The sequence below is a fragment of the Montipora foliosa genome, chromosome 3 (genome assembly GCF_036669935.1).
Source record: "Montipora foliosa isolate CH-2021 chromosome 3, ASM3666993v2, whole genome shotgun sequence".
NCBI classification, from domain to species: domain Eukaryota; kingdom Metazoa; phylum Cnidaria; class Anthozoa; order Scleractinia; family Acroporidae; genus Montipora; species Montipora foliosa.
The window spans coordinates 70,172,091-70,187,718 of NC_090871.1; the positions used below are offsets into that span (position 1 = coordinate 70,172,091).

Below are 15,628 nucleotides of genomic sequence, written 5' to 3' on the forward strand. Positions count from 1 at the left end.
AATCTGGTATAATGAGAGTGTATAAAATCAGAACGAATGAAAGATCAGTAATTTTGGAGGGAGAGCAATGGTTAGCAACGTCATGCACGAGGATAGCTATATACTTAAAGTGCCCCTGTGACCAAAAAATCAATTCATATTTTTCTTTGGATTTCAAAACCATGTTAACAAAACACTAACGTGTTTCAAAAAGACACCTCTTTATTTTAACTGGAATTTTCCTATTTAATGGTCCGCCATTACTAACATTATGTTCTTGAGAGAGCTGGATCGAGGAGAAAATGACGTCAAAGGCTCACTAGTTTAAGAATGCAATACGTGTGTACGCGGCAGAATTAATATGCAGCACGGGGGTTTTGGGCTTTCAGACTTTTAAACTCACGCTTTGCATATATAATAAGCTGCGTTCACACGCTGAAATTTTAAGCTAGTGAGCCTCTGACGTCACTTTTCCCTGGATCCAACCGTCTGAGGTCCAATCGGTCAGTTTTGAACGTGAGTAATGGTGGACCGTAAAATCCAAAACTTACACTCAAAGTAAACGGCCTTTGGATAAAAATCAAAGCTCAAAATTTTGCCAGTTAGGTGTTAAGCAAACACACTTTCAAAATCTGAAGGAAAAAAGGAAGTGGTTTTTTTGATCACAGGGGCACTTTAAAGAAAAGTAAATGCAAAGGTAATATGCTGGAGCTTAGAAACAGAGGAATTGCATGAGCTCTGCAGTCAGAAAAGTATCTTAAACGGAGAACTCTTTTTTGCAGAATAAGCACTTTGTTCAGATAACAATTAGCAGCTTGGCCCCAGGCGGTAAGACCATAGGAAATGTATGGCTCAATTAACGATCGATAAATCCTTACAAGACTATTTGTAGGTACAAAATGCCTGAGCTTTGCAATAATACCAACACCTTTGCTTATTTTGGATGAAATGTGATCTATGTTATATATCTCCACGAGAGGTTACGATCTATGAGAACACCTAGGTATTTCACATAGTTTTTACGTTCAAGAGGTATAGATTTCTGTAAGCTATTATCGTAGATCGTTAAGTTCACGTCATAGTAAGCTTTATGTTGATAGGGATGGAAAATAATAGCTTCGATCAAGAGGGCATTTTTACAAACCGATCGATTTTTAGCCTTCCTTTTCCAAAAAACAAAACAAAGCCAGTTCCGGTTCGGCGACGCTATAGCATCAAGTTACCAATTGGTCATCGGGCTCCCGCTAGCCTCACACGCAGACATATATAAGGGGGCCCCTCTTATAAGCCCATTGGTTTCTTAGGGTCCACTCGCCACAATTATTGTATAATCCATCCTTTTTTTATCACTGACTTTATTCTTATTATTGATTGTCTTCGTAATATTATTAATTGTGTGGCAAATAAACATTCATTCATTCATTCATTCATTCACTCTTTGTCACGCGTTACTTCTCCTATTCCTCCGTGGGTCCTCTTCCGTTTTGATAGATTCAAAACGCAAACTTGGAGCGATAACGCCAAGTTAAACCTCTTTCCCAGGGTCCTCTCTACCCTGGAAACGAGGTTGCGCTAAGTTAACGTTGTGTCTCAGATGAGATCTTAAGATACAGGTGGTCTGGGATTGCAGCATTAAAGACGCACGAGCCAGTTATTATGAAAGCTTTGAAAGCAATAACGCAGAAGGTCGGACGATATTAAAGATTAATGGTTCAGAAAATAAAATAAAAAATGTCGAAACCAATAAACTTACTCGACCTAGCGTAATGTGGCAGATTTACGCGCGAACGATGATTGCATTTGTAGCTTTCCTGTTCTCTCATTGACTACTTTTTTAAAAGAAACCTCTCGTTTCTAATTAAGGCAAACGCTGGTGCAAATATTTGTGCAAACAATATTTGGAAATAATGCTAGTGAACTTTTTTCCTTAAAACAAACAATTCCGGCAGTTCTGTACACTTTGGAAAATGCTCAGCGAATACAGAAGCAGACATGAAGCGAATATTTACAGGAAAAGCTATTCAAAGATAAAAATATATGGCGCCCTCTTCGCGAAAATTTGTGAGAATTTGAAAAGAAAATAGTAATCCACCCGCGCATTTTTGTTGGCTTAAATTCATGAATAAAAGATAAACAGAAACCAATTAACAAACGGATGAATAATAACCCAGTCAACACCCAAATTGAATTGAAACTTATCCAAAACGTGAGGAGAACGCAATGCATATTAGGCGTGATCCCGCCATTGCGGAGACGTGATATTTTGTAAGATAGGCAGACTAATGTAAAGCTTGTCTTCGTAACAGTAGCACCAATAATCACTAAAATATGCGAAAATCGCGTTGCTGAAGACTCTAGGAAGGAGTGTCGAAACGCTGCGTCTTGAATTGTAACTGTGTAAGTTGCATTCACTCATGTCCAAACCAGACATGGAGCAGTATTAACACCTGTCAAAGTGCATGTTCTCTATTTTGTTAAGAATAATTATCTGCATCTGCCAGATGCAAACATAATGGAAAGCTTCTCCCGCGGGTTTGATGTCTTCTCATCAATTATTGAGGCAATGTTTTGGCGAGTACGGGAGATAATTATTAGAGACCTTTAGCATCAGGCTTTTAGCGGGAAACCGCAAACTGCACTTTGCGCTTTGCAGTTAGCCGTTTGCAGTTTCAGGTTTCCTGGCTTTCGAACTTTAGCAAGGACTTCTGCTTGATGCCGCCATGTTGTTTTTTTTGTCAAGTGGAAAGTGTATCACTTTGATCGCCCAAAAAATATAAATACTTCGTTCATTCGAGTTCAAAAATCTAACTAGCAAATAGAATTGGGATATAGAAAGCTACTTCGTGCTTTTAAACGTCAGGCTGTGCAATTTTTAGTGGCAAAAAACCTTGCCGTTAGTTACTTACCGCTACCGGCCTTCTCCGCAGTTAAAACGTGAACTGCAAACCGCAAACGTGACGGCAAAACCTTGGTCACGTGATATTTTGCGGTTTGCGGCTTGCGGTTCCCCATGCAAAACCTGATGCTAAAGGTCCCTAATGAAAGGAGAAGGACTATTTATTGTTTGTAGTTAAATGAACCACACGCAACGATATAGAGTACCCGACAGCTGATAACTGACGGGAACAGCCCAAGTGAACCACTTGCAGGCGGCACGCTTCCAGATAAGCCGACAAGATTATTTGAAATCAAAAATGATTTTTGCACCCCTGTTCGTAATGCTTTCGCTCCTCAATGTTTCACAACTTGTGAAATCCAATTGTGGGGACGGATATTGTCAATTATATGCCCTTAATCTCAAAGAAGATGCCTTCGAGAACTCGGAGTTTGTCGGTCATGTTTTTCACAAGGCTTCTACAGTTAATCCAATTGACTGTCATGCTTTGTGTGTGGAAGACTGTCGGTGCTTGTCCTTCAACTACAAGGAAAGCGACCCGGAAGGTAAATTCTGCGAGTTGAACGACGAGAGCCAGTTTACCGCGAATTCAAGTTCCTTGAAAACATCTGCGGGTTCGCGTTATTACAACCTTCGAAGAGAACTGTTCAAAAAGGTATTCAGATAACTACTTTTGAAGTCAGGTTCTATAAATGATTTAGGAAAAAGGCAAAATGCAGGGTAATAGTTTAAGGTTCCGTGGAAGTTTGGGTACCATTTTCAGGCTTATTTCTCGTATTGCTGTGCATGATTATTATTCCAACTGCTGTTTCTTTTTTCATGAAGGCGACTCGTATCTTTGTTACAAACACTATGAGAAAGTTTCAGTGTTAGCCGCGAGATGATCATCATTGCCCCATTTTTGCAAGGCAGCTTTCCCGGAGCTTATTCTAAAAGTTTAAATTAGTTCTGTGTATTTCATTGCGTAATATTCCCGCAATTTTGAAACACAATTTGTAAAGAGCCTCTACTTGGCGTTAAAGGTTTAAATCCGTCGCTAAGGTAAGAATTTGGCCCTATAAGGAAACAGTTATTTGAGTTTATCTAGAAATGCTTTTATTATTAAGGCCTGAATGATTTTAGACATTTTAGAATTTTAAAATGGTTGCAATAAGCCATAGTATAGGTAATCACATGATTTCGAGTGCAATTTGGAACAAAAGAGTAAATTTCTTCAGAAGAACAAAATTGAAAAAATTTAAAAGGCGAGCGCAATTTGACTAGTCTTTGAAAAAAAAAAGCACGAATACTTGACAGTTTATTCCAATTTGCAAGAGAAAAGAGATGCGATTACTTATTAATACATGTACTATACATGAAAAAAAGAAATGCAAGCATATCACGCAATCACGCAAAAATTGCTCCATTTGATTGGCCTTGATCATTTTACCAATCAGAATGCTTGGTTTGTTGCCACCTTTTGCATTCTAGACCGTGTTGCCGGGAAACTGCATTTCTCTTAGCCAATCGGAGTAGACAAATTTTGCCGTGTATATTATATAAAACAAACAAATCTACTATTTATGTTGCCATAGCAAAACAGTGTGACGTCATGTGTCGGTGGCATTCCGTGTACCAATGGCTGCTGTGCAGGAAATCCTTGTCAAAATGGTGGAACGTGTACAGAAGTATGTAATCCCAAGGACCGTAGGTACAACTGCTCATGTCCGGTCAAGTTTATTGGTAGACACTGTGAGATAAGACTGAGAGAAAGCTGCCAGGCCTACAAAGCAGCAGGCGTGGCTACTCCTGGATACTACAGAATAATTGATGACCACCATCATACCATTCAAGTATTTTGCGACTTCGACGCCTCTGGTCCTGGCTTTGCTTGGACCTTAATACAGTCCTTCAGTCTTGCTAAAAAGCATCTCTTCGATGTAAGTTATTTCCAAGATTTTTTTCGTGACTTCGAAGAACGTATTATTAGAACTCTAAACGAAAACAACAGTAATTGATTCACAACATTCACTGGCAATAAAGGAAGACCTTGGACAGACCAGGGGCCCGTTTCTCGAAAGTCCCGAAAACTTTTCGGGTCAGAAAAGCCATCTGTGAAATTGTCAACCGCTGGTTTTGGAAAGCCGATGTTTTAACATGTTTTCAAGGCAACAAAAAGCAAACTGACTGTGAAGTTTGAAGACTTAAATCCTCTCCGTTCTTGAGATACAGAAGGAATTGTGACACCCGAAAATGGCCCGTAAAGTTTTCGGGACTTTCGAGAAACGGGCCCCAGAACCAGGTTGCTGACCAGCGGTTTTCATTAAAACAATGGTTTGCTGGGGGTGCTCAGTCTCGCGGGCTCAGAAAACCTGGCTGTGTTCATTGCTATTTAAGGTTTTTCGGCAATAAATGAGTCAATTCTGAATGAGAAGCAAATACACGTGATGCGCGCTGGAAAACATGTGCGGAGCGATATTTTACAGCCAATCAGCTGAGGTAATTATCATTGCCACATTAAGTAATAGGCTGGTGGAAATCCATAACAAGCAGCGATCATTCAACTGAAAACTGCTACAATTAGTAAAACCTATGAGAAAAGTTTTAGTCTTCAGTTGAGATGCAGTGAGCAATGAGATCATTTTACAAAGTTTGTAATTCTTAAAGAACCTTTCTGAACTTTGTTTTGCTTTTTTTTTTTCGTTTACAGACAGTGCTGTTTAACGCCTATTCCGATTCTGAAGCCGTTAGCGGTGATTCCCCAAATTGGCAGGCCTATTTAATACCGTCAAGTGATCTCATGTGGCTTGGTCGGCAATCAACGCACTGGCGAGCAACCTGCCGTTTCGAGACGGACGGCATCGTGTACACAGACTATATGCGAGCCTCGTTTGCAGACAATGATATCATCGGAGCTTCCCAACCAGGAAGTGTTTGCCGTATGTACGAGTTTATCAACATCCGGGGAAATGAATGTACAAATTGCACGGCAAAGACATGGTACGGGCCACAACTACACATCGACAGCTCCCGTCAAGCGGGTTGTGATTTCAATCCAAAAGATAGCCGTAATAGTGAAGATAACTTTGGCCACTACCGTGTAGTGAATCCACAATTTCGTTGTACTTCCAGCCAACAAACAACTACTCAGTTTTGGTTTGGTGGACGGAACTAACACAAGATGTTTCTTTAACAGTCTCAGTTTGATTTTGTTTCATTTTCGCTCTGAGATTCTAACACTCTTACCCAATACTGTAATAATGATAATAATAAAAATAATAATGGTAATAATAATAATAATAATAATAATAATAATAATAATAATAATAGTAGTCACTGTGGGATGTAGACGTAAGAAGAGGGATTTGCCAAGGAGAAAATCTGCAAACGCTTTTGTTTGTTCTTTGTATGATACCACTGACTTTGATCCTGCGAGAGGTAAAGGCATGTTACGAATGGAACCGTAAACAGTACAAACTTTATCCTTTATTGTTTATGGATGACTTGAAGCAGTTTGCCAAGAGTATTGACCACTGAATCAATTCACTTGTGCAGACAGTTTATGTGTTCAACGGGTATATGGGTGGAATTTGGATTGAAGAAAAGTGGTGAAGATAGATGGCGTAACCTTTCCAGATGGGCAGGGAATGAAACAAATAGACGAGGATGGATATAGATATTTGGGGATTCTAGAACTGAACAGAGTAAAAGAAGGGGAGATGAGGCATTGTCAGAAGGAATATAAGAGGAAACTGAAGATGGAGTTGAAGTCAAAATTAAATAGCAATTAATACGTGGGCTGTTGCAGTCATGAAATATGGAGCTGGTATCATCAAATGAACAGACAATGAGTTGAGAACTCTGGACAGAAAGATTAGAAAGCCTGACCATGTATGGAGCACTCCATCCCAAGGGTGATGTTGACACCAACCAAACGAAGCACTGAAGGAGCTTTACTCCTGGTTTCTTGACAATAGGCTCACACCAAAGATCAGCCTGTAAAAGTGGAAATAATAATTGCCCCCGCAGGGTTTTGGCCAAAACCCGAGGAGCAGAATAGAAGGCCTTGCGTATACTTGTGTAGACTGTGTGGTGAGAAGGGTGAGAATGTCGGTCCCGTTGTGGGCGGGCGTAAGAATTTAGCTCAGAAGGAATACAAACGAAGACGTGACAATGTTGCGAAGGCGGTCGATTGGAAACTGTGTGAGAAATATGGATTAGAGCGGAGCGAAAATAGGTACGAGCATACACCTTTGGGTGTAGTGGAGCCGTGAAAGAATCAAGATTTTGTGGAATGTCAGCATCCATTGTGATCATGTTATTGAATATTTGGTACTGTGCGAAGCAATCCCGATTTGAAGAAGCGAGCAAGGTGATGTCGGGTAATTTGTTAGCTTGCTCGTAAGGTGGTATCGGGTATTATTAACCAACTGTATTACGGTAGTTATTGTACAAAAAACGCACAAAACGAGTACAAATATTCCACTATATTGTACAGTTAGTTATGGTACATATGGGTTATTGACAAAATGTGAGGTCAAGATGCCTGGATATTGCCCTCCCCACCCCTGGGGGGGGGACTCGCATATGACTTTACTTTGTTTTAAAGATGGTCTCTTTAAGGGGTAAAAATATCCCGGTCTTCATAAGGGGTTTAATTCAAAATTTCCAACGAGCATCCCTGCCCATTCATATGCGAAGTTTTTAACTGACTTTCAGCCTGGCTATGATCTTAGCATGCTCTTGAGATTTTGATCCATCTCAGCCTGAATCGTTCTTATAAAAAGGTGCATATATTTAAAGAAATGACTTCCTTTTCGTCAAAATAAGATCATGATGACTAGACTGACTAACCTGCGTAGGTGGGAAGACCTTAGACAGCAATGCCAACAATACCGTCAGCTACGCAGCCGGGCTACGTCATGACATTCACCAGGAGGCCGGCCATGAGGTTTTCTGCATGCACTACCAAGGTATCCAGGGGGGATAACTTGTTAAATTACAAATTGCCTTGAAGCGTTGAGTATCCTCGATCTGCCCTAGAATGTTTCAAAGTAGGTTAGGTTTTATTTGTTAACTTAGTAATATCCATTCATACACAGAGGAAAAACACTGGAGCCTGCAGGCCTTAACAGAAGAGATGAAATGTAATTTAGTTTAGCTACCTTTTAATTTTCTTTTGTTTCTTTCATCTTGTTATTATCTATTATTCTCTTTCCTCTTTTTTATGCATTTCCGTTTTTATTAATTTTACACATCACGTAGCCTTTTTATGTCATTTCCGGTAAATATAAAGATCTTGTAACAAGCATTTATCCATTCAATAAACCTGAAGAAGGCTGGTGTTGGCCAGCCGAAATATTGTAACAACGTCTATGTTCACGATGTCTTGACCAACCTTTGCAGTATATTTTCCATTTTTAAAGTTTTTTTGGTGTGGTCACGATCTATTTTGATCCAACGTAGAGCAAGTTTTGATCGTACACGGTTTTTGCAGTGGTTTAATCCTTAAAAAATATCCATTACCTAGTATCAAGTTTTTGGAAAAAAAATAAAAAAATAAACACGCCCCAATAAAATTATATGGAAACAACAGGTCCAGATTTATTCACAGAAATGGTTTTATAAACTGGGTCGGTATGGTAAATTCGCTCTGACGAAGAGTTAACGCTGGGAACGTTGGCTTCAAATTTCTTTATGGTGGTCAGTTTACCATATTAACTCGATGTTAAACCCATTACTGTGTTTCACTTCCCCACCGACGCTGCACCGCAGTTTCTTTAGAAACTTAACCGCTTTACCCAAATTTATTCAGTTACGGGCTTTGCCAGGAGCTCATGACTACAAGCGAACAACAGTATTCCTGCCACGGCGTTTTCACAGACTGATTTTTTTTTAGATTGAATTTCCCGCGAGTGAGACTCTCGCAAGGGGCCTGACGGTCAATCACAGGAGACTAACTGACGTCATAGCGTCACCAAAGCAAAAATGCCTTTGTTTTTTGGCGGGAAAGGTAGCCTAAAAATAGATTGGTCTGTTAAAACTCCTTGACATAGGCTTAGTATGGGATTTGCTCGATCCTGGTCGTGGGCTCCTGGCGTCGCTAGGCTTGATTTTCCAGCCGTTTTGGGGGTGCGGTTAACATCATCCTCCCAACGAACGGCTGGATAGCAGGTCCGCGATGCTTGTCCGTGAGGTAGCACCCGTCTGAATTGTATTTCAGTCAATTGTATTTTGTGCTCAGAAGGCAGACGACTTTCTGATTGGTGGAAAATGCAATTGGCTGGACCAGTGATCCAGCCATGGTGCGCGCGGAGAAACGCGGGGACACAAAACGGCTGGTCAATCGAGCCTAGGGCTTCGCTTGGAAAAGGATTTCATTTAACTTCCTGAAGAAGCCGTGCCTGACAAAATATTGCTAAATCAAAAATACAAATATCTTCACAGCCACACAACCAGCTTTGCAGTATTGTTTTGTTTTAAATCTTTTTATCAAGATCCGAAAGTCTCAGGATCATCTATAATCGAGCCACCATAAGTCTGAAAGTATCGATAAGGCTACACGCGTATTCTACGTTGTTTTTGTGTTCTCCCACCGGGGAAACACATATCACCAGTTATTCGAGTTCGGGGGAACACATATCACGAGGAAAGGCATATATCACCGTGCCAACGGTATCACACAGGGTCACGTTCCACCACTTTTTAAAGTTCTACTCTTTCAAATAAAATTTTGTTGGAATACGATTACTGCAACCCCTTTGTTGAACGTACGGGTCCTTTGTGCCTGCGGCTTACTTCTACCCACCGGGGTGGGTAAGGCCACACGGCAACCTCGTGCCTAGTCCCTAGCTTCCGTCGTTTAATTTTAAAATGCCTTTTGTCCTGCGCGCGCATAGCGTGAAACATAATGTCGGGAGGACATTTCATTGCAAATTTTCTTCAAACTTCGCAACAGTTAGTGGCGTTGGGCTCATCACACACAGGTATTCTGTGGAAAAAGTATCGAGAGTTTGTATTGCATAATCCGGAGACTGTTACGAAAATCGAGTCTATTCTGCGTGCCCTGTCGTACATTCTTCCCGGAAGATTTGGGGCTTCTGAAGCGTTGGCCGAACTTGTCTTCTCCTCCTCGCAAATTTTGACTCTTTTTAGCGGTGGCATATTTTCTGATGGAAAGGTAACTCTTGATGAAACTACCACGCAAAGAAAGAACCCCGTTTTGCTGTGGTTAACTGTACTGGAATATTTGGAGGTGTTTATTGAACTGGGGGCCAGCCGTATTTGGGGAGAGGCAGGGAAGTGGATCATTGTGGTTGTCTTGCAAATTGCCAAGGCAGCTTTGAGATTCGTATTGCTGTTCAAGCACAGTTCTGGAATTCAGCGGACTCCATTGATTCCTCTCCTCGATCGATCGAAGATGCTGAACAGAGAAGAAAATGTCGGTCATCAAAATTTGACGGATGAAACTGGTGTCGGAGAGGAACAGGCAGTGTCTTCTGCGGACATCACCAACACTCCACAAAGTGGGCCCACATGGAGGGGGGTCAGATCAGGGAGACTGATGAGATCCCTAAATGCAACACCAAATGACCCTGTACGCTCTTGGAGGCTTCCAAAGGACCCCTCTAAGGCAAAAAAGGCGCTTGAACCAACAAATCTGTCCTCACAAAGAATGTTGGCAGAGAGTCTGTACATTTCAAGACCACTGCTTCATATTTCAAGCATAACCCAGGTGACTTGAATGAGGATGAAAAAGCAGAATTGTCCAGAAGAACCCTTCTTCTGCTGTTTTACCTGTTGTTATCACCATTTTATGACATCTACTCAAAGACAAGAATTCTTGTTTGTTTAAGATTCATGAGTGATACCATTCCTGGAGTGTCTTTCATACTCAATCCCCTTCTAGATTACCTTCCAACATGGCAAATGATTTACTTTTATAACTGGAGTTCCTAAGTACCCATGTTTCTCACTATCCAGGTAGTGAAGTAACCCTTGCATTCATGGATGATTTCACTTTATGGACAGTTACCGGTAAAGGCACACACACTTCTTGGCTGACTTGTCAGACATTATTCTGTTGATTTACCACTATTTTGGGGGCAAAGGAAAGAACTTTAGCATCAAAAGTCCACTTGACCCTTTGGGCTACTTGTGGTAGAGTGAACGTATGGTTGACATCCATCCTCTGGTTTCTTACATGTTTTTTGATAACTTACATGGAGCTCTTTCATTGTTGTGTGGATTTTGTTACAGCAATAAGCTTTTCGTAGGCTTACTATAAGAAGAAGGGTCATCCTGTTGATAACTGGAAAAGATGTTAACATTAAATTTATTCAGAAATCTTTTCATGAAAGTGTGACTAATTTAGAGTTTAAGTAACAAGAGCAGAAAAATTGAAAAACTGATTGATTTTGATTCTAGCATGTGCCTTTGAGTAAGGATCCAGTAATCTTGGAAGTGGAATTGCAAACCATCGTATGAAGTGTTTTCACTCACGTGATCAGTAACCTTGTTTTTCCACCGGAACAAAAGAAGACGTTCGCATGATAATAGAGCTCAATTCCCGGAGGATTATTCGGGGACACCAATATGTTCTCTTTTTTTTTTTTATAATTATCTGCATCACTAAAGTGCAACTCAGCGAGAGGGGTAAATGGACAAGCCGAGAAGGGGAAGTGGGAGGGTACGGACTGCGTATTTATGGCGAAATGGGTGGCAAAAGTCTACAGAGACACGGAAGGCGTGGATCCGGTACCCTTAGGTGTGATAAGCGTCGCGGCATTACATACACGGCAGAAAAAAATAGACAAAAAACGATGTTGGAAATAAAAGAATAATAGCTCTGGAGTAGTTTCTGAGGTAAGGTGACGTTTAAATTCCAACATTGTTGACAAAATCAGACATGATTGGATGCTGCTATTGATGCTACTCTATCTAATGTGGATATTAATGCATAGTGCAATTTATAATGCCACAGCTCTAAATCGCGTTGGTGAAGACTCTAGGCAGGTTTTTGTTCTCTTTTTTGACCTTGACTGTGCACAAAACACAAAATTTGTTTACTGAGAAACTAACCAATAGAAACGTGTTAGTTACGTAATTCATGCATAGTGTATGAGCGCAAAACAAAAGATTGTGCATGCACGGTCGTGGTATTTCCAACCAAAATCTTGGCATCTTTGTTTGCTCCTTTGATGTTTGCCGAGCTTCCTAACCATTCCCCTCTATTAACTATGCTTGGACTCATACAGTATAAGCCCTTTTTGAAACATCACTACCAAGCCGGCCTGGCCCACTTTTTGCTGGAAAATCCCACTTACGTTCATGCAGGATTGATCCTATAATTACAAGGTTGATGCACACCCAATTTTGACATCCAACACGAAGTGTCCCTTTAAGTCTAAGCGTTTGCTGAAAATTCAAGCCACACCACAAAACCGGGAACTCTGTGCCCTGATCTTTGTGAATAATGTGTGCGGGAGTTTTCCTAAGGGTATATCCAGGCATTTAAGTGCCCCTGAAATAAGAAAAAAAGTCACTTCGTTTTTTCTTCAGATTTTGAAAGTGTGGCCCCAGTTGTTCAAACAATGGATAACGTTATCTACCGGATAAATCACTATCCACTGGATAACTCAATTGGTTTAGCCTGCGAACAGGCTCCCGGCGAGGACAAAATAATTCGGAGTGCGAAGCGATCGGGGCGCTAACCGGGAGCCTGTTCGCAGGCTACAATTGGTTTTGCTAGTGTTTATCCGCTGGATAGTGATTTATACGGTGGATAGCGCTATCCATCCTTTGAACAACTGGGGCCTGACTAGCAAAATTTTAAGCTTTGATTTTTGTCCAAAGGCCGTTTTCTTTTGGTGTAAATTTCATATTTCACGGTCCGCCATTACACACGTTCAAAACTGACCGATTGGACCTCAAAGAGTTGGATCCAGGGAAAATAACGTCAAAGGCTTACTAGCTTAAAATCTCAGCGTGTGAATGTCTTCTCAGCATTCTTCTTGAGATTGGCATTGAGCAAGCAAACACCATTCACATGAAAGAATATGATTTTATAAGTAAATTGTATTTTTTTTATTAGCACGTTTATCATTTTATTGTTTCAGATGATGCCTTAACAGACACTGTACTTTTCTAGATAAGGAGATGAAAAGAGCAAATCTCGGGCCAGTAAATTATTGTAATCAAAGCCATAACGTCTTGGTTAGATCGTTGTTGGCCTTCTAATCCAGGTGTCACAGGATTCCCACCCTGGCGTTCATTTTCATGGTAACGGTATGTTTAAGAGGAAGTACTGTCCCTAAACTGAGTGAGTCCACTTAAACATAATATACAAAAATTTGATTTTATCAACGGAGTTGATAATGTAAATTGGCCACCGTACAGAGATTCTAAAAGCTGACGTTTCGAGCGTTAGCCCTTCGTCAGAGCGAACCCTTTTTTTTTTTTTTTTTTTCTTTTTTTTTCTTTTTTTTTTTGTCAGAGCGAGTCGAGCGATTATGGGTTACGTGTAGTTTTTATAGTAGAGTAGGAGCTACGCTATTGGTGGTAACATGGCAACGTGAAAAATAGGAATATATTAGTTAAATGAAAAGCGTTCGTTGATACCGTGAGGATTAAGGGTGCCGATTTGAAAGATGAATTTTTGTTCCAGATTCTTGCGGCCTTCCGTCGTACCTAGATGTAGGGAAAGGCCGCAGATAGCCATGTGTTTTTTGAAGTGGTTAGGCAGATTAAAATGGCGAGCGACTGGCTTAGATGCATCCCTGTCATTCTTCTCAACATCGCGAAGGTGTTCGCGGAATCGGTCACCTAGTCGTCTACCTGTCTCACCGATGTATAATTTATTGCATAACGTACAGGTTATGCAATAAATGACATTTGCGGAGGTACATGTGAAACGATTCGTTCTGACAAAGGGCTAACGCTCGAAACGTCAGCTTTTAGAATCTCTGTACGGTGGCCAATTTAAATTATCAACTCCGTTGATAAAACCAAATTTTTGTATACTACTTCCCCACCGACGCAGCATCACAGTTTCTTTAGAAACTACCCCTTCATTCACTTAAACGTAAACATGTCCTCTGCATGCAATATTCCAGAAGGTGAAATCCTTGAATTGGCTCAAACCAGTTGTTGCTTGTAACATTTTCAAGAAACTGTACCATTTAGAAGGACTGAATATACACAAAAATATATATTGTTTCGGGTAACAACAATTGTATGGTACCATATAAAGAACCAAGAGTTGCATAACAAGATGTAATCAGAAATGTGATGCACCGGAACCGCTTGCTGTCATGCTTTGTGTATGGAAAACGGTCAGTGCTTGTACTTCAACTACAAGGAAATCGACCCGGAAGGTAAATTCTGCGAGTTGAACGATGAAAGCCAGTTTACCACCAATTCAAGTTCCTTGAAAACATTTGCGGGTTCTTCGAAGAGAACTGTTCAAAAAGGTATTCAGATAACTACTGATGAAGGCAGGTTCTATAAAGGATTTAGGAAAAACGTGAACGATGCCAGGCACTAACAATTATTGTCCTCTCTAGATCCCCTGTTTCGAAAAATACCAATAGCGGTCGATTGGTAATCGACGAAATAAGGCTCGCAAACTATTTTTATAGGCGCTCCGCCTTCGAAAATTTCCATTTCAACTTCACTACACAGACAAATGCAACCCATTAGGTTTATTTTGGTATCTTTGGCCTCGCACCAGCAGCAAGCATGAACCACCTACATGTGGAACAATAACAACAACTAATTGACTACGGGGAAACGATTCCCTGTGACACCGCCGGATACGAAAAACCAAAAAACCCCCGTGGGGGAAAAAACTGGAAACGTATTCCCCGAACCAATGCAATGCCACAATCCCTCCGGGGTTTAGAGGACCTCTAGTTACAAAATAATAATGATTTATAAAAGAAACAAAAGTTAATCGGACTGATGCAGGCCTAGAATGCCTCACCACGTGATGAACTGACACTTTATAGACAACCTGCTACACCAATCGTACCCAGACCTTTCTGTTCTCGTGCCGTAGAAATATCAATTTCTGTCTTATTCGCACGCTCAACCGTCAGAAATTATATTTTTTAGATAAAGCAAACACTGGCTTACAGATGCGCAAGAGTTTGTTTTTTAAGCCTCGCATTCTGCTAGACCCGGTAACCCGCCAGGCCGGGGTCGCATTTTGCCATCCTTAATTAAGGCTTAAAGGTGGGGTAACCTGGCAACCCGGGGTTGGCTAGTGTCACCATATACTGCCTTTGGCGGAAGCGTTGCAACATTAAAAGTGATAATGAGAAACCACACCACTGAAAAGTGGAAGCAAGAGAAGATAGTGAGAGCAAAAGAGTATTAACCAGCAAATTGCGTCCTTCAAACGCCATTTTGCTTGTTTACGTACTTAGCGACCACGAAGTATTCTCGAGAAAGGTCACCCGGGATCCCGGTGTGATAAGATTGCATGTAAACGCGAGGTAATTTTAGACCCAACGTAGGCGGGTTACCCCAGCTCCCTGGATTACCTCACCTCCATGTAAATAGGCCCTAAAATGGCCTTAATTCTATAAATCTCGTACAGAATCCCGGAATATGAAAAAATTATAATATTAATATTAAAAAAATTGACACAGACCACAAACGAAAAATAGACCAAAAAAGAAAAATTAACTAGTATCATCGAAGCTATTTCTTGAAGAGCAAGGTGATCGCATTCCAATTACTTCCAACATTATATTATTTTCTCATATTCAG

At 40.7% G+C, this 15,628-nt stretch overlaps 1 protein-coding gene and 1 pseudogene across 1 annotated transcript; both read left to right on the forward strand.

Annotated features, from left to right (window-relative positions):
* Positions 1-3,071: 3,071 nt before the first annotated feature.
* Positions 3,072-8,215, forward strand: LOC137996338 (uncharacterized). Its single transcript, XM_068841740.1, has 3 exons — positions 3,072-3,530; positions 4,450-4,794; positions 5,565-8,215. Exons 1-3 carry the CDS (start codon positions 3,174-3,176, stop codon positions 6,027-6,029), a joined length of 1,167 nt encoding a protein of 388 aa, XP_068697841.1. The 5' UTR covers positions 3,072-3,173; the 3' UTR covers positions 6,030-8,215.
* Positions 8,216-9,764: 1,549 nt separating this feature from the next.
* On the forward strand, positions 9,765-10,813 carry LOC137996339 (peroxisomal membrane protein PEX16 pseudogene; annotated as a pseudogene).
* Positions 10,814-15,628: the final 4,815 nt, after the last annotated feature.